Source organism: Leuresthes tenuis, unplaced genomic scaffold, assembly GCF_036924035.1.
Source record: "Leuresthes tenuis unplaced genomic scaffold, fLeuTen1.0.hap1 SCAF_12, whole genome shotgun sequence".
Classification (NCBI taxonomy): domain Eukaryota; kingdom Metazoa; phylum Chordata; class Actinopteri; order Atheriniformes; family Atherinopsidae; genus Leuresthes; species Leuresthes tenuis.
In genome coordinates this window covers 16,242,359-16,261,245 of record NW_027325366.1, presented here as the reverse complement: position 1 = coordinate 16,261,245, position 18,887 = coordinate 16,242,359, and the positions used below count along the sequence as shown (strand labels likewise).

General features: G+C 43.9%; 3 protein-coding genes across 3 annotated transcripts; all 3 read right to left on the bottom strand.

The window, feature by feature from the left end:
* Nucleotides 1–1,105: 1,105 nt before the first annotated feature.
* katnal1 (katanin p60 subunit A-like 1) lies at nt 1,106–9,689 on the bottom strand. The gene is made up of 11 exons (XM_072396652.1): nt 9,580–9,689; nt 8,865–9,027; nt 8,115–8,275; nt 7,336–7,504; nt 7,094–7,215; nt 6,880–6,985; nt 5,110–5,268; nt 4,846–4,972; nt 4,560–4,694; nt 4,228–4,354; nt 1,106–2,420 (listed from the first exon to the last, which is right to left on the bottom strand). Exons 2-11 carry the CDS (start codon nt 9,024–9,026, stop codon nt 2,222–2,224), a joined length of 1,467 nt encoding a protein of 488 aa, XP_072252753.1. The 5' UTR covers nt 9,027; nt 9,580–9,689; the 3' UTR covers nt 1,106–2,221.
* An 840-nt stretch (nt 9,690–10,529) lies between these two features.
* On the bottom strand, nt 10,530–13,191 carry LOC140319842 (ras-related protein Rab-33B). Its single transcript, XM_072397626.1, has 2 exons — nt 12,731–13,191; nt 10,530–11,663 (listed from the first exon to the last, which is right to left on the bottom strand). Exons 1-2 carry the CDS (start codon nt 12,986–12,988, stop codon nt 11,217–11,219), a joined length of 705 nt encoding a protein of 234 aa, XP_072253727.1. The 5' UTR covers nt 12,989–13,191; the 3' UTR covers nt 10,530–11,216.
* A 30-nt stretch (nt 13,192–13,221) lies between these two features.
* kbtbd7 (kelch repeat and BTB (POZ) domain containing 7) lies at nt 13,222–18,552 on the bottom strand. Its single transcript, XM_072396651.1, has one exon. It carries the CDS (start codon nt 18,192–18,194, stop codon nt 16,323–16,325), a length of 1,872 nt encoding a protein of 623 aa, XP_072252752.1. The 5' UTR covers nt 18,195–18,552; the 3' UTR covers nt 13,222–16,322.
* Between the last annotated feature and the right edge of the window lie 335 nt (nt 18,553–18,887).

Sequence of the window (18,887 nt, the reverse complement as noted above, 5' to 3'; positions counted from 1 at the left end):
GAGCCCCTTTGGACGATGAAGAACCTCCTCCTGTCATAGAGCTCTTGATTCTACGCTCTTGGAGAACCTCTATATGAGTTAGAGTGAGTTAGAGCCTATCCCTGCTGCCATTGGCTGAGAGGCAGGGTACACCAGTCCATCACAGGGCAACACAGAGACAAATGAGACAAACAACCATGCACACTCAACTCACCAAGGGTCAATTTTAGAATCACCAATTCACTTTACATGCATGTATTTGGAATGTAGGAAGAAGGCAAGAGTACCTGGAGATACACGGGGAGAACATGCAAAGTCAGTGCATAAAGGCCCCAGCTGGAATGTGAACATGGAACTTCCTTATTACAGGTACACTAAACCCCAAAGGACAAGTTACAGAAACGCAGGCGTAAAAAAAATTATTAAAACACATGGGGAATTAGAAGATTACCGGTAGGTAAGAAGTAAATATAGAAACTGTGGACCTCAAGTCAGCAGGCGGCACTGCCACAACAACTTAAGGCAGCGGGGGATCTTATTTTGAACACAGCTGAGACCAATCGTGACCCGAGAGACCCCGTTGGGTTCAAATCAATGAGCAAGTCAGAGATGTACCAAAGGCCAAAACCATTAAACTCTTCATCGACCATTCGAGGGAAAAAGAAGAGACCTCGGTGCTGAAGTAGTATGTTTAGAAGCAGAGGGAGTAGGTTCTCCACTCTGTGACGTTCTGTGGACGTTGGCCACGAAGTAGGGGTGGTGGGCTCCAGGTGTGGAAGCTCATCATCAAAAAAAACGCAGATTCAAACAAGATTCATTCAATATTGCATATGGCATCTTATTTTAAAATTTTCTATAACCAATACAACATAATCTCTGCCCATTCACAAACAGAAAATTACGCATATGCCGACTATTTTCCATCTTACCGTCCTTGCTGCTGTAACATTGTGAAGTTCCCCACTGTGGGACCATCTTATCTTCTCTTTTTCCTTGTAATTTGTTCAGCATACAATATAGGAGACGAAAGGGCGACTGATGTGTATACTGAAGAAACCTTCGAACCACCATCCTCTTGAACGTGACACAAAACCTGAGATGAATCGATTTCATCAAATGAAGCAGGCGAGATTTCAGGTTGAAAATGAACGTTTTCCTTTAATTAATTGTATTTTGCCAGCAAATGTTAAAACCAACTAAAACACACGGTCAGTCACAAAAATAACAGGCACCACTAAGATTCAAGTGTTCAGTCAGTAGTAAAAACAAAGAGTCCTCGTGAAAATGCATCTAAAGTGCTTCAATGTAGAGCCGTTTTTCTTCTTTTTAAGACAAAGGGCCTCATGCAGCCGCTGATTCGTCAACAAGTGGCACATACAAGTGATTTCAGATCTGAGTAAATACGTGGCTGAATCGCATGACACAAACTTTATGCAAAATTGACATTATTTTCATCATTTTCATGGATCATCGTGTTACGGCAGCACGACGACACCTTTTTTTTTTTTGTAGATTTTAGTGACCCTTTAAACAATTCAGTATTTGCACGTAAAATTCACGCCAACAGTTGCCTTGTGATCCACCTGAGCGTCTTCCGTCTTAACGTCTCTCATTGTTGGCTGCTGCTTTAAAATATGTACATATTCCAAATTGTTTCTGGCCTCCTAACGCGAGCGTAAACGCTGCTGCATTTCTTGTACTTTAAGATCTGGAATTTACAGCAGGAGGACGTGAAGTGTCCAAAAACAGGGAGCAGAACGTGAGCCGTTTCGTAGCGACCTCAGCGACGTCCTTGAAATGATTCCCTCCGATGTTTGCCCATCATACAAAGAAGCCTCCATGACAGAAGTGAGGGGATGATTAAATGTAATACATGTTCTCGCATGAGGCCCGATGTGAAAACTAGTGTGAACTTCTTACCTGTATTATACTACCGTTTACATTAAAAGGTTTATTGTGTCCCAGGACTTCATCCTTGATGCCTTCAGATCATTAAAGTCAGTCAGCAGCGGGATGACTGACATCTCTACACATACGGTCGTGTTGAAGAGTATGTGAAAGTGCAGGCATGAAGCCACTGAAGGTTTCCCTCATGCTCTTTCAAATGCACCAGTCCTCTGATGTGAATTTCGTGATCCCTGATGTGCTTCACAGCTCTATTATCTCCTCCTCTTCAAAGCTTTCGGCATTTCAAAGCCGTCCCTCTTCATTTCAAGTCCCACTGTCCATGCGCCGCCGTTCTCTACACCGACCCAAACTCAGCCATCCAGGCTTCGTATTTCTCCAGGTCTGCAGCGGAGACGGACTTTGAGATCTTCTTGAGTGTCAGGGTGAAGTCCTCCATGGTCACCGGCATCTGCAGCTCGTCTTTGGACAGGGCTCGTATCTCCTCGGGGCTCAGGCCTTGGATTCGACGACGCATCGCCATCATGGAGGCATCCCTGATGCAGAGGCAGAGAGGGACGAGAAAAAGAAGGCCGTGACTCATTGTGTGAGCGGATGAAACGCATCTTACATGAATGACACCATGCGACACACAGAGAATGTTTGGCAACATAAAATTCCTGCCATTCCCTGCATGCGTGCAGGAAAATGAATCCCAACACCAAGGGAAGAATGAGAAAGAGAAAGCTGATAACATAATGCTAAAGCACTTAAATATATTCTGCTGATCAGTCCACCTTTACAGCTAAACACCAGGCAGTGCAAATATGCTCTCCACCCTTTGATGTGCAAACTGGAGCACAGGAGAGGGAAAATGTCATACAGCGAGAATTTCCGCCGCCGATGAAACAGTCAAGTGGAACTGGCGATTTGCTCAGCATGTGAACGCGCTCGGTGAGGAAATCTAAACCAGTTTTCCAGATGTTCACACATGCTTATCAAAGGAATCGTGACAGCTGAGCCTCATTTCAAGCTCGGCTGTGAGGAAGTGCTCGCCTGCCTTCAAGCCGATTCAGAAATCTTTTCCAGAGATGGTTTACCAAAAGCTTTGGAGTGTAATAATGAGACACACTTTTTTTTAAATCTCTTCTCTGTTTCACAGTTTGATGGGTTGCAATTCGGGCGAAAACGTATCGAAGGAATAAATACACGCCAGCATTGATGTTACTGCATTCTGTTTATGTTTATGTATTTAGCAGACGCTTTTATCCAAAGCGACTTACAAATGAAGCTATATAAAAAGCTAACAATAAACTACATAGAAGGAACCCACTAGTCCGACTCTGTCAGAGGTGACGGAGTAGAGAGCGGGTGCAGGCATAGAAGGAAGTGCAGAAAGATAAAGTGCAGAGATAGAGGGGGTAGGTAAGTGTAAGGTAAGTGCTCGGATAGGAGATGCTCTCTGAAGAGCTGATAGACAGGGACGCCCCTGTTCTGGCAGCGCTCGGTAGGTCATTCCACCATCGTGGGACGACACATGAAAAGACTTTGGATTGTCTTAGGCGTGGTGTAGGCACTGCTAGACGACAATCCTGGGACGATCGGAGGGACCGAGTTGTGACATAAGCCTTTGCAAGAGCATTCAAGTAAATGGGAGCCGTTCCATTAAGCACTTTGTAGCTAACATCAGTGACTTGAATTTGATGCGGGCGGCTAAGGGTAGCCAGTGGAGTTCAATGAACAGAGGGGTGACGTGTGTTCTTTTAGGCTGATAGAAGACCAGACGCGCCGCTGCGTTCTGGACCATCTGCAGAGGTTTCATAGTACAGTCTGGGAGACCAGTTAGGAGAGCATTGCAATAGTCAAGGCCGGAGATGACCATGGCCTGCACCAGGAGCTGGGTGCCATGTTGGGTTAGGTATGGTCTGATCTTTCTTATGTTTAGTAATGCAAAGCGGCATGAACGAGTAACCGAGGTAACGTGATCTTTGAAGGTTAGTTGGTCATCAATCATGACACCCAAGTTTCTAGCAACCTTTGATGGAGCAAGAGATAGGGATTCGGTTTGGATGCAGATGCTGTGGTGTATGGTTGGTTTGGCTGGGAAGACAAGCAGTTCAGTTTTTGGGAGGTTAAGTTGGAGGGGATGGGCTTTCATCCATGTTGATATGTCAGAGAGACAGTCTGACATTCATGCTGAGACCGTGTGGTTGTCAGATGGGAAAGACAGATAGAGCTGGGTATCATCAGCATAATGAGAAGCCATGTGATCGGATGATCTGTCCCATTCTGTATTAAGAGAATGAAAGTTGAACTGATAAAGGACGGAGTCAGTTTCAACATTTGGTGATCTTGTACACACACCTGCAGACATTGGTGATGTCTGCTCCCGAGTAGCCCTCAATCTTCTCAGCTATGAGGTCCAGGTCTACGTCAGGAGCCAACTCCACCTCTCTCAAGTTGATCTTTAAAAGCTCAACACGCCCCTCAGCTACACACACACACACACACACACAGGCACATGCAAAACAACACTGATTAGATATCAGGGTGACACAGCTGAGCACCATTTCATGAGGGATGTTCTATATACATTAGATGAGTAAATAAAACACTATGAATAAAAACTAAATCGTCTTTTATAGTGTGCAGCCTCTCAGACAGTGGTGCCGTCAGTTTGTGCGTTGTGAAGTTACCCGTGGGAAGGGCAATGTAGATCCGCTTCTCCAGCCGTCGCCGCAACGCCTCGTCGATGTCCCAGGGGAAGTTTGTAGCAGCGAGGACCATCACCATCTTAGAGGGGTCATCATTCTCTAGGGCTCCTCCCACACCTGCAAACCGCATAAAACTACAATCCCAAACAAGAAATGCGCACAGCTGTACTGTTCATGCAACATGTAGTATTCCAGAGAAGCAGTTTTGGATGAGTTCTCTCAGCATCCCCTGCGCAGTGACACCGTCTTATTTCTCGGTCCCACTAACCGTCCATCTGGATCAGGAGTTCGGATTTGACCCGGCGGCTGGCTTCGTGTTCGTCGGATGTTCCTCTTCTGCCGCAGATGGAGTCGATCTCATCTATGAAGATGGTCGTGGGAGCGTAAAATCTGGCCTGGGAAAATATGAATTGTGTTGAGAATTTTGGTCACGCGGAAATATGGCACAATGCTTCGGTTTCACAAAGGTTCAGCTTCTTGCCGGCACCACGGACCGCAGCTGACCCATATGCCCATTTGTACATACACTCACCATTTCAAACAGCAGGCGAACAAGTTTTTCAGACTCGCCCCTGTATTTGGAGGTCAGGGTGGAGGAGGACACGTTGAAGAAAGTAGTCCCGCATTCCGTGGCCACGGCTTTAGCTAACAGGGTCTTCCCAGTTCCTGGAGGGCCGACCATTAACACACCCTGAGAGAAAACGTTAGAAACACATAAACGAATGAACGCAAATACAAATGATCAGGTAAGAATCTCTGAACATTACTGTGCGATGTGTCAAGCTCTCTCAGAATTCACCTCACGACTTCTACTGACAATCAACACTGATTCTATTACTTCAGTAACCTGCTCTTATAGCTGGATGCAAAGATCAATATCACATTAAATGTGAAGCATGTTCGGTACAAAGACAAAAAGACAGGGGGCCCAACTTGACTTGGATCATCTAATGTAAGAAAATAAAATAAAATAAATACATCTACTAGTACCAGAAAAGGTCCCTTCTGGTGGGAAAGAATTTGTTGCCATGTAAATAGATCAACGTGTGAGCCCAGTTATATGTATTTTGATTTAAAGTCTTTGATATGAAATAAAATTTCCACAGCCTGGTTTCTGCAACCATTATTATAGCTGCCACTCTGGAGTCTAATGTCTCTGGTTTGAGTCTGTTGCCATGGAGATTGCATTGACCGCAAAAGGCACGAAGGGTGATCTATTATATTTCTAAGAAACTGCAGCCCGTGATGCCTCAGAATCCATTTAGTAACGCATCTTATGTTTCCTGCAGGATACACCAGACTGCATCTCAGCAGTGAGGGTGAACTTAACGAGTCAGAAATACGGAAGGATCAACAGAACTAAAAAAAAATTAAAATAACGCTACCGAAATGCATACCTCCAGCCTGTGTGCTCGCCAAAGTGATTAATCCCTCATTTCACTGCACTTCCAGTTTTTCCAGGAAAACAATTGGTGGAACATCTCATTCAAATGTGGTGTGTAAAGCTCAATTATGCATACTGACATCAGACGAATGATAAGCACTGTGCTGCTACAAATAAAAATAAAAGTATTCTCATATGACAGGCCTGAAGGGGAAAAGGCCTCACATGATGAAGCTAAACAGGGGCAGATATGGAGGAAAGCTCCAGTCATTCCGCAGAGTTGTGAAGACATAATAGTACAACCAGGCTACATACAGTTCTCCAGACCTTATGAAGGTCTTTCAAACCTTTTCTTTGGACACTGGCTGGTTTTTCACTCATTTTCACTGTTCTATGATCTGTGAATCCCTCATCTACACTGACCTAGCTTAAGAGATGAGCAAGTGTTGTGTGTACACATGACGTAAGATAGAACCACTTTGAAATGGTATATTTTGGCACTTTGTTACTAGCAGCCTGTTGCGAAGATTCCAATTTCTTTTGTAGAATATACAAAAAATAAAAATATATATTATATATCAAAGAAAACACAGTTTGTAAGTTAGAAAATAGTATTGAGGTGATTACCAAAGAAAAATGAGCTGAAATCTTGGCAAATCTCAGCATGGTGTGCACTGTGTCCTTAAAAAAAAATGTAAGTAAAAAAGGAGAAGTGGCGCACAAAAGGAGAAGTGGCAGGCCCAAAAACTACAGCAGATACACAATATTAAATCCAGCAAAGACCTGACACAGGACCTTCAGATGATCTATCTACTGTTGGCCGAAGCCTTATCAGAAATGGTCTCTATGGAAGGGTGGCTGTCAGGAAGCCAGTCTTAAGGAAGGGAAACGGGGAGAAGAGCCTGAATATCTGTGTACCTTCCACGGCCGACGAATCCCCTTAAAGAAGTCAGGCATCCACATGGGCAACACCACTGCTTCCCTCAGCAGCTTTTTAGCATCTTCCAGATCAGCAATGTCCTCCCTGCAGTTCGCCACGAGGAATCAGTCAAAAGCAACAAAAGAAAAAAAAGTTAAAGAGCAAATCATACGGTAAAAGGAATTGTGGAAGTATCAGAATGCGCCTTCGTACCAGTGTACATTAGGGTTACGGGACACAATATCTCTCTCCAGTGAGTCCACCAAGTCGCTGTCATAACCCGTGCCATCAAACTTCTTCTGTTCTGCATCCCCCTGGGGGTCTCCTTTCTTTCCCTGATGATGAAAAAAAAAGAGAAAGAAAAAAGCTTCTTCAGAAAAGGGGTGCACCAACTCATTTCCTCACCCATTTATTCATCTGTCCAGTCTACTGCCAATCAGCTGCTGCAGCCTGACCTTGTCGTCTTTGGCCTTTGTGCCTCGGCCGTCTCTGATCCCGGGCCGGTCTGCTTTAGGGTTGGCCTGAGCGCGGCCTCCTGCTCCCGCACCTCGATGCTGCAGACCAGGAGAGTCCTTTTTCTGCTGCTTCACTCCACTGTTGGGCCGCTTCACCGCAACAGGATTCCTACAAAGCCACAAACACAGGAGTACAGCTATACAAACGAGTAACGGCCACACACATGCACAGAAGGCTTGCTGATAGGCAAATTTGTAGTATCATTGAACGCAAATAGTCCCACTTTTTTTAAACCAGCTCTTCTAGTTCTCTACAGCCTGTGAAATTGTGCTTGTAAGAGGTGACACAGTTTATGCAAATGACATCGCTTTGGATATCAAAGTGCTTCCCTCTGGAACCGTTTTGCCCCACGGAGTTTCTGGGCAGCATCATTAACGGTTCGCTCTTGCAAAACTGCCAAACAGGAAGTTAAACAAAAGAAAATCATCTTAACCACGGGTGGCCACAAGAGCGTAACAAATCCACAGTGGAAGATGACAAAATACCCACACAATGCAGCCATGTTCCCGGGGCTTTAACAAATGAGATAGGAAATAACAACAAGGTGGCTGTGTACAGGTATTTTTCAGCCTGCAAGTGCATCATTATGTGGAATTCATGGATCGCATTTAGTCTTTTATGGCACACGCATTAATAAAACTTTAGTAATATTTTTAAAATGGCTGAAGAAAACGCTCTTATGATGGCGTAGATGCAACTCCCACACACACCCACACACCTGTGCTCTGCAGGGATGGGTGGGGGCCAAACGACTGGATCCTCCTGTCGCTCCTCCAGCTGAGGAACAAGGACGTCAACCGGCTTCTCGGACTTGAAGCTTTCGAGTGTTACCATGATTCCCTTCACCTGCTCATATTCCTCAGTCAGTTGCTGCCTGACCTGGTCAGAAACAGGAAAGGGGGAATTACTGTTAACAGCATTGACTGATCACAAAGCATCCGATTGAAAACTCAGCTGTTCAATGTGCACAGATGTTCCAACCAAAAACCAAACAGTGTCTCGGGTGAACGAGGATATCACATTTCACTCTGAAATACCCATTTAATCTCCTAACAGGTGCCAATTATTAGGTTCAGTGTAAATGTTATGGTTTTTTTTTTTACAGTTTGTTGTCCTCATTTTGGACATTTCTTTTAATATTGAAATAACAATAATGAAAAATCCAATTTCGATGTGCAGCTAATGATGAGGAAGTCAAGAGAAAATTAATACAAACCAGAGCTAATAAAGGAATAAGGGGATGGGCGTCCAGCAAATAAAACCTTTAACTTCGACAGAAAAAAACATGAAAACCAGATAACAACAATTACCAGGACCACTTCTGTACAGACATTGTAATAAACACAGCATCTATTGTCTTTTTTATTCCCACAATAATTAAAACAGTGTGTTCATAACCAAGGATGGCTCCCAAATAGTTAGACCTGCGATTTAATAACCGGTGGAACAACAGCTTTGAAGGACTCACTTGTTGCCATCTGACTTTGAGAGCAGGGTCTCTGAGGGACTGACAGTGCTTGTGGATCTGCTGAATGACACCCTGGTAGTAAACAACGGAGGAGTCATAGTTCCCCAGCAAGGCGTATTCACGGCCCTTCTTGGCGTTGTCACATATCTCTGCCAAATTCATGCTGAGCAGCAACAACAGAGAATAAAAACAAGAAACTGCATTAACCGAAGAGGGTAACAATGAGTTGGCGGGTGTAGGCTACTTTCGTTTAATTTTTGTTAACGTTTTCAACACCTCATTATCTTTCCTTATTGTAAATGCTTGCTATTACTGAGCGGCGGCGCTATATGCAACACAGTCAGGTGCCTATCAGATAAGTTGGAATGCGGCTCCAACACCTGCTACACGTTGGTTAAGCTAGCCGGTGTCAGGGGCCGTGATTTATTATTTTTTTTAATGAAAACACGTTTCATCTGACTGCTTAATCACGCCAATTCCGTTTCTCTACACGTTCACACCCAGCGTTCTCGCGGACGTTAGCTTTTCGTTTGCTAGCTTGCTGCTAGGCCACAGGCAGAAAACAATACGAATCGTGTGTCAGTAAGTTAACGCTCCTTAATCCTCCCAGCGTGCAATAAAAACGCATGTAGACGTAAACAAACAAACAAAAAACCCACTGACAGTGTGAAGTACATGTCTAACAACACATCCGAATTGAAAAGTTCCATCATACCTGCATTAAAAGCGTTTGTAAGAGAGGTGTATTTTTTTAAATCGGCCGTCCAGTATTGAGAGAAGTGTTACCATGGCCGCAGAGAGACGCCGTGTGAAGAATACAGACAAGCTCGGTCATAACGATGCTTTCATGTACCCGTGGAGAGGTCGTAATTACGAAAAATAACACCTCGTCGATAAAGGTCATCAATAAACAGAGGTGCTGGACAACTGCTAAATTTCCGGAGAAGTGACGATATTAGATTGTTTTTAATAAACATTGAATCCAATTAAAAAACTAAGTTACTATCTCTTTTTCACGTTTAGGCTAAAGTAGTACCAATGTATTCATATTTCCTGGTTTACGTGGTTTCCAAAACGCATCAACACAGCTATAGCTATACAAGAACTGGCCACTTGTTGTCGCCAAAAGAGGTCAAATGTTGGAAACGGTTTGGTTAATTTCATCATAAGGTCCCTGTAATAGCCGTTGTGTTGCCTTTTGTTCTTTAATGTTTTTTTTAACCTAATCTAATCAGCAGATGGAAGTCAACATAGAGTTAATAAAGCTTTATGTTCAACTTTGCATGTTCAATAAAGCTACACAGATGAAGTCAGCGTTCTTTACCTTGTTATAAAATAGTAACAATACAATGCAGTTGTTATTTACCCTTACATTGTGCATTTAAGTACACCATAATATCAAATTACAACCATGAAGTTGCATAAAGGGTCACATCACAAAGCAACCACTTTGAATACCTCTAATCCTAACAATAATAGCTGTGACATGGTCTAAGAACAGAACAGCTGATCTCTGGAAGAACTGCTGCAAACCCAAATTAGAACGCTTAACTCATCTGTTTGGTAGACCAGAGTAACTGCCTGTGATATTCACATCTGACATTACTCTTTGTCATAATAATCACCAGAAACCTAATGGAAAAAAAAAAAGCCACACACATGATACAAAACCAGTTTATTGATTTTCAGTTTTACATGATCACAAATCTCCAAACTGATGTAGGGTTATTGCATCATTGTACACATGCAGCGTTACTCATCAGTCAACTGTGAATAGTTTTCTTTTGATATCAAGGACCGAGTTTGTATTCGGTCATGCTTTTCAAGTGAACTGTGTGAATCTGCATTTCTTACCAACAAACAGCTACATTTTCTAATCACTGACGTACTTGGTTTTGATTGAGCTCCCTCCGCAGACCAGAGAAAACCAGAAGCAGCAGCAAAACTCATGTTGCACTTATACCTTTTGTTTTAAGAACTAAAAGATCACTTTAAAACACATAGTTAAGAAAATGGTTGCAGCTTTATTCACAGTTTCTTCTTCTTCTTCTTCTTTTTTTTGGTCCCTTTACACATTGAAAACCAGTTCCCTTCATTTGCTGTATTGTGTTATATAGACAGAGCGGGATCCTGCACGACGGGCAATGATTGCATGTCATTCCTAATCATTCATCTTCTAAAGTGCAAGTACTTGGTATATCGCCACATCCACTTGTGCATTTTACTGAAATGTTGGTTTAACAGTGTGCAAACTCTAGACTTGGTTCAGCACTACGATTCCCAGCACCATTATTATTCCTGACGGTTGCAGTGACCTTCGAACACACTCGTTCTTCCAAGATACAGGCAACCTCAGCACTGACAAGATGTGGCTTCCTGCTCTCTCTGGCTCCCCAGCTGCCTGACGTCGCTCTCACTCAGCTGCTTCAGTCTCAGAGGCTTGTGGCTTTTCAGCCTATATGCTAAAGTCAGAAAGATGGCGTCAACATGTTCTTTCTCAGATGGGTCCTTGGCCGAAGTCTCAAACAGGGGGAAGTTGTAGCCATCGGCAAGACACTGGGCAGTTGATGTGGGCACCTCCCGGCGCTCCCTCAGGTCGCACTTGTTTCCTACCATGATGCGGGGCACCAGGGGCCCCACGGAGTGTCGGCTGCACTCCTCAATCCACTCAGGGATGCTCTCGAATGAGGAGAGACTGGTCACGTCATACACGAAGATGACAGCGTGAACGCTGCGGTAGTAATGCTCCACCATGCTCTTCCTAAAGCGCTCCTGACCCGCTGTGTCCCAAATTTGCAACTGGAATAGAAGCAGAATCCGAACGAATGTTATTCAAAAGGATCAGGCTAGAGTTGTAACAGATTTTTGATATTAGCAACCAATCTCATAGGAGAAAATAACAAAACTAATAGTGTTTTAATCAACTTTTAAAATGTATGAATACCTAATTTCGTACCCCGATACCTATATATTTTTTTCCATCTGAATGAGGACATTTTTCTTTAAAGATGGGTAACATCATAATGGAGAAAGAATGAGACAGGCTATGCTTTGAGATGCGAGAGGTAACTAAACAAACGTACTATGTGTTTTTTTTACAGCGCTCATTCAGACTAAAGTGAAAAAAGATCAAAATAAAATGGCTAAATTCCATTTAAATGCATTAGCTTTATTGGTCTGGTATTGTCCTTGCTGGCTCTCTGTCAGGCTGTCTTGGGTTACTGGCGTTGAAATGGGAAGTAAAGTCAAAATGGCTGGGTCTAAAAAAAAAAAAATTGAAACAGCACTGGCGTGAAATACACCGGAAACCAGAAGTTTTGGCTTGAACAACAACTCTGACCTGGAAGTAACTGATAGTATTAACATCTGCATAGGCACTTGTCCATTTTCTGTGATGACAAGTTTAAATAAATATGCTCTGAGCCCTCTGCTCTGACTGCAGACTGCCGAAGAGGGAACCTATCAGCAGTACAAATAAAAAACACCCGGGATATAAATAGACAACTGACCGATGAAGGGTTGAAAAGATGATGAAATACTGTAAATGAAAACCTCCCAAGTCATCCCTCAAAGCTTCACTTTTCTCCTCACAAACCTCCCATCCTTAATCCCATCTTCAGACATTTAGGTTAATAGATCGTAGGTTTCTTTCTTGAGCAGCAAAATCTGCAATTAATTGTCTATTCCAGGGTAAGATGGGAGGTCATGTGACGCTAGGAGGCTACCGTTGGTCATTTAATAGATTCAGGCCGGCGTTTTGATGTGAAGCCGACAGTCATTAAACGTCACTTAAAACAAACGGAAGGGTACAATTTACATAAAAGGGATGAATGGCAGGTGTGTGAGTTTCTCGTATGCTCTCCCACCTTGACACGCTCTCCATCCAGCTCCACCGTCCTCTCCCTGAAATCGACCCCGATAGTCGCCTCTGGGTTTTTCAGGAAAGTGCCCCCGCAGAATCGGTAAGTCAAACACGTCTTCCCCACATTTGAATCTCCTATGACGATTATTTTGAAGATTCGAGCTTGGGCACCGTCGTAGTCATGATGAGAGGAGAGCTCTAGGGAATCATTTACACTAAAAACTGTGTCAAATTCCTCTCCAGGTTTGTTTTCTATTGCCATTGCTCATCTTCTCGCTCGGTCTGGATGTGTTACCGCGGCGCTGAAATATCGCGAGAATATGAAGAGCCACCACTGGATGCCGCCCGTGGACTTTCAACAGTATGTGCCAACATCAGATTGGCTGGAGATCTTTGAACATAAATCAGTAGCAAATAGCACATTGTCACAGCCTGTGAAGGGCAACATGGAGAGCTCAAACAAGGAAGTTACTTTTGGTTAACACAATTAATGCTCGATAAAACCAATCAAATTTATTTTGTTTGACACCGTATTAAGCTTACATTTGTCCTTTTTTGACCTTCACTGTCAACACTGGGTGGCAATCCAACAGACTTAAACATCCAAAATGCACACAACCAATGTACTCTATCAAACAGGGATGTTTAAATTTGACCACATATTCCACAACAAGTAACTCCTTCCTTTTCCCTCTCCTACGGTCAAGAATGCTGTACTGTTCCATCTTCTCTGAGAGGCTGATCTGACTTCATGGTCGTTCGAGATTGTGTGGCTTTTAAGCATTATATTGAGATGTGCTGTACCTCATCATTTTTTTTTTTTTTTTGGTGTTTCATCTACAACCGTTAAGTGTAGTAGAGCTGGCAGATAAGAAATTACAATGAAACTCTGGTAATAATCTGATAACTGAGTGTAGGAGTTGCTGCTCAGCAGTTCCATGACGTTCAATGGAAACATCCTCCAGTTCATTGGGATCCAAATGATACTCGAACAAAAAAAAAAACCCACAGAATTTTAATTTCTTATTAGAGCACAGACGTTAAATAAAATACAGTAAATAAAAAAAAAAACATACATGTACACCCAAAGTTTCAAATCAGTTTCATTAAATGTAGAGTTTGTCAGCAAAGCAACCGGTTCTTACCACAAAAATCAATCATGGCAAACAATCTTTTGCTGAGGCCTTAACCTGAGAATGCACCCAGTACACTGCACACGGTGGTTTTTCACAGCTCCGGCTGTGCGCTTCCTCACATTGACATTAAAAGGACCGTTCGTTTGGAAGCACCGTTTTTTTGCCCCGTTTGGTTTGAAGTAAAAAAAACACGAGGCACTTAAGCTGCCCGTCCCCCCAAACACAGAGGTCATGATTTTACACATTTATTCACTCCAAATACAATAATTCTGTCACAAAGCATTAAAAAGGGCCCTCCACTGATTTTCTGTTTGTTAGTGATGCCGAGCACTACTTGGCTTGTGCAGTTTTCCTTTACATGTGTATCTCACAGGTGTCGTAGAGCCAGCTTCACGAACTAGGACGAGAATAAATTGTACTGCTCTTAAAACGCAACGCATCCAAAAGCATTATGGCCGTGTTTTCAAACACCCTTATCTGCTGTACCGCCCTTAGGCGTCATCGGTCTTATCCATATGTTCATTTTCAGTTGCTGCCATATGAATTCTGTCCTGTCCGGTAAAAAACAAAAGAATCCAATTCGACATACGATGGGATTCAAACTCAATCATTGATTAAGGCAAATTTAATTAATTTAAGAGAAATTTTAGGGGCAAAAAAAAAATCATGCCAGTGAGTAAGCTTAACAGCTGTGGGACCTAATAGTTTGAACTTTTTTTACCCTTTTCTCTGCTACTGTCATGGTCTGCAGAGGCACACACTCACTGAGTATGATTTACTGAGTATGATTTACTGAGTATGAATATTATTTACTTACCTACCTCTTACTTTACTTGAGTCTGAGGTGGGCTGAGTTAGTTGAAAGTTTGGGGTTAAAGCTACCCCCCCCCAACAGGATCCTGCAGGTTTGACTCGTCAAAGTGAGTAAAGCACGGGTGGAGGTGATAACACTAACAATGGCTCAGTTACAGCAGTTATTGCAAAGTAACACAGCAACGACCTGTCTTGTTAGAAACATCCGTTTTAACAGCATCTCCCTGCTACGAAAAGGTGTTTTTCACCTTTTTTTTTTTCTCCACAAAGTCTTAGATATCCACCCTACAAAGTGTCCTTTGTAGAAAATCACTGCATCATGAGGATCCACAGGTTCCTAAAACATGGACTAAGACACAAAACGTCTACATACAGTTCACTAGCATCTGATGATCGGATTTAGACCATTCACCCTGATGTATTAATCCTTTTTTTTTTTTTGATTCACCTGTGGTGAGTAATAATGAAGACAGATTCCTGACTGCGTAGGGAACCTGTTGCGTTTTTTCTGTAAATAAGGGTCCCTCCTGCTTTTGGAATCCGTCCTCACTATACGACAAGACAAATAAACAAAAAAACAAAACAACTGAAACCAACTTAAGTTTGTTTCTTCTCTTCGACATGTAGATAATTATCATCCACATCTGTGAGAGACATCCACCAATCAGCCACAACATTCAAACAACCTGCCTCTCGTGCCTATAACGTAGCTCGGTCTCGTGGCGTTTGGCATCGACAAATTTGCAGCAAATGTGGGAGGAGGCCTCGGTGCATTGGATTAACTCATCCTGCAGCTCCTCAGTCAGGTTGGTATCAGGCATCCTTCCCAAAATGCATCCAGAGGAAAGAGGGTGCTTGCTGAAGGATCTAAAAGGTGTAGATGCACGCGTACCTTTAGTAAAAGTCTTTGTTAGCTTTGATTGAAAGGGGGGTGGGGGCACATTATCCGGCATTATAAGATGTATCAAGACCAATGTATACACACATTGAGCTAACCTGATATGAATGATGAAATGCAGCAAGGGGCCGTGACAAAACACAGAGCAAATGATGCAGCTGCATCAAGTCGTATTCAACTGACGTCGGTTTAAAATGAGAGAGCTGAGGCAAGCATGTTTCCTTTTGATTATGCAAGCGACTTAAACTCCTCTTTCCACGTGCCTCTTTCTCACCCACTTCTGCTCAAATTGCAAATGTGAGGGACAAGGAGCGAAAGACGGTAAGCGAGGATGTACAAACTGGGAAATGAGATAAAGAGACGCTCTTTATGGGCGTCTTTGCACATCGTCAGGCCTGAGAATGCTGCAGACATCAGAGAGTGCCGAAATTGCCCTGAAGGGGGTGCGGTGGGTGATACATCTTACAGTAACATCCATATAAATGGCAGGCGCAGATGTTTCCCAGCCGAATGTGGCATTGGGATGAGATCATCAGTTATTCGTTTTACTTGTGAGTGGTTTTAATGTTGTAGCTGACTGGAGTAGAATAAAACAAAGATTTCTACCGACCATCTGGGCTTTCAAGGTAAAAAAAAACTGCTTAAATACTGAATTAACACTGTGACCTCCAGGCAGACAAAACCACCCTGTAAAAACCCAATGAATTTGAAATAAGTTAAGCTTTTCTTTGACACGGTGACACACTTCACTACCAGTTCTCATCTGAGAAGGAGCTTGAGCTGCCAGAATCGGAGTCCGCGTCGGTCAACCCATCCAAGTCCCAGTCGGCACTCGAGCCACTGTCGTCGTCCTCCTCTGTGGAGAAGCTGTGAGCGGAGCCCAGGCACGCTGGGTACACGCGTGTCGAAACACACACGGGTCCCAGGGTGGACACGTACACCGCCATGATGTTCTTCCACGTGTCCCTGGCAGGGTCGTACTCATGAATGAGGACCCTGTTCTTGTTGTGCTGCAGTAAAGTCTGAGTGAGGAGGAGCAGCTTGTTGTTGTGCTGGATCACTTGATAATTTAGAGCGCGGCTGTCAATAGGAATGTCCCCCAACCTCCTCCATTCCCCTCTCGTGGGGCTGTAGGCTTTGACCACGGGGATGTCGCACACGCAGATGATCTGGTCCTGGAAAACGCAGGCTTTGTGAAGCTTGTCTCTTCGGAGCGATCCACAGTGGCGCCAGCGGTTTCTCTTGGGATCGTAGCACAGCATTCTCCTTTTGTTCACCACATACAGGTGGTCATTTAGTGCCACCACCTGCATTTTACCCAAAGAGTGAGGCAGAGGAGCCACAAATGTCCACTGATTCCTCTGGATGCTGTAACACTCGACCTCCTTTAATCTGGCATCAGTCACTGGATTTCTTCCTCCCAGAAGGTACACGTGCCCATTGAGATAGCCCATCCCCGAGTGTATTCTGCCCAGTGGCCTCTCTGCCAACTCCTGCCAGCTGTTCAGGACTGGATTGTACAGCCAGAAATGCTTGGAAAGATGCGAGGCTAGGTACAAGTTGTTGTCCGGTGTGGCACAGGCGATTAAGGACTCCATGGTGGAGCGTTTGTAATCCTGACTGCTGAGATCCTCTAAAGGAGGAGCCATGAAATACAGGTCCTCTGAGTAAGGATCACAGCACATGATGTTGTCGTTTGGTAGGCCAAAGAAGAGAATCATCTCTTTTGCGCTCACTCCTATTCTGTGTTTCGGCACATCCAGAGCGGCAGAGTTCCCACAGCTGTCCTCTGCGGACCTGTTAAAAAAAGATGACAGGTATTTCTCGATTAAAGGCCTCGCCATGAGACTCTCCAGGAAACACTTGTCCTTCTCGCTGAACAAGTTCCAGCGCACACACTTCAGCGCTCGCAGTGCATCCTCTTCATTCAGCGGCGCGTTCACCTCTATCCACTGTAAAGCAGCCGAGCAAACCTTCTTCTCACAGTCCACATCCAAGGTATCCAGAGACAACAGGTTCCTTAACTGAACCAAGTCCAGCTCGCCAAGCTCCCCTACATTACACACCTGGCTGAAGTTCCTGGCTATGAAACCTTGGGCGTTCTCCTTCAACTCAGGATTGTCATAGGTGTCCGCAAACTTGAGTATGCCCACGCAGTTGGAGAGATCCAGCCTCCTTGTCATGAAACTGGAGCAAGCTTTCCTGATGTACTCCAGCTGGAGCATGTTGGCAGCTGCGTACAGCCTCTGGACGTTGCTCTCCGTGATGGTCACCCTGCCTGTGTAACAGTAATCGATGATGACAGACATGGATTCAGAGTCCACCCCTCGGATGACAACCCTCTCCTGCATGCTCTCGTTTAACCCCCCGGTGAACATGCTTTTGAAGTAGGGGCTGGCAGCGGCGAGGACGTTACGGCTACACAAGAAAAGTTGGCCAACGTCCCCTCCGTCGGAGTCACCGCTTTGCTCCAGCGACTCATCTTCACACTCCACTCTGATAGTAACGTCCCCGAGCAGCCGGCAGTCGTACAATGACTTCAACTCATTCATCAAACCCCGGGCATGATTCACGTCCTCCAGCACCTCGGGTCCAGTGAAGCAACTCAACGCCGTAGCCATTGCTGCAACTTCAATAGGCAAATGTACCGTTTCACGTCGGCTATGAGCTCAAAATACACGCTGTCAGCCAGCTAACATTCTCAATAGGGCGAAAGTGCCTCTACAGTGATACTGACACATCCGCTTGCCGATGGAAACCAAAAATATGCCGTGGATAAATACATTACCAGCGACTTAAAAACTGACGGTCGCCTCTGGATCCGAAAGCCAACAGCTCCCGGTCTGAAAACCATCATAATGTTGCGTTTAAACCACAGATAGTTAATTCATTACATCTGTGGAATCGCTTCCAAAACAGCAACAGTTTTCATTATTTTCTCTGTCCCTGCTCTTTTCTTGTTTTGGGAGTAGCAGAGCTGCAAATGTCAACGGTTACAGGAGCATTTTCCGGGAGGAAATACAAAATAAAAGTATGGGTTTGTTTATAAATGTTGCAAGAATTACTTTCATTCCCCCCAAAATATTCCTCTCAATACATTTTTAATAATATGAATTTATCTTGATAACTATCAACACGTGTCTTTATCGAAATAAGTATTTAGAACCCCAATTTAGAAAGAAAATACTCTTATTTTGAAGGCACTCTCAACTAATTTCCGTTTTTGCTTACCGTAACACTTACAACCTTGCTCGGAAAGGGTTCGCTTTTTTGATTGGTTTGAAACTGGGTCAACCGGGTATGGATGATCGAGA

Excerpts from the sequence above, each read along its gene's own strand:
- katnal1 (XM_072396652.1), bottom strand. The coding sequence starts at position 9,026 with ATGAATTTGGCAGAGATATGTGACAACGCCAAGAAGGGCCGTGAATAC. Across the intron at positions 7,216-7,335 it reads CAAAGGCCAAAGACGACAAG|GGAAAGAAAGGAGACCCCCA; the intron begins GTCAGGCTGCAG and ends TTTCATCATCAG. Across the intron at positions 4,973-5,109 it reads TTCGCCTGCTGTTTGAAATG|GCCAGATTTTACGCTCCCAC; the intron begins GTGAGTGTATGT and ends ATATTTTCCCAG.
- LOC140319842 (XM_072397626.1), bottom strand. The coding sequence starts at position 12,988 with ATGGCAATAGAAAACAAACCTGGAGAGGAATTTGACACAGTTTTTAGT. Across the intron at positions 11,664-12,730 it reads TGGATGGAGAGCGTGTCAAG|TTGCAAATTTGGGACACAGC; the intron begins GTGGGAGAGCAT and ends CTTCTATTCCAG.
- kbtbd7 (XM_072396651.1), bottom strand. The coding sequence starts at position 18,194 with ATGGCTACGGCGTTGAGTTGCTTCACTGGACCCGAGGTGCTGGAGGAC.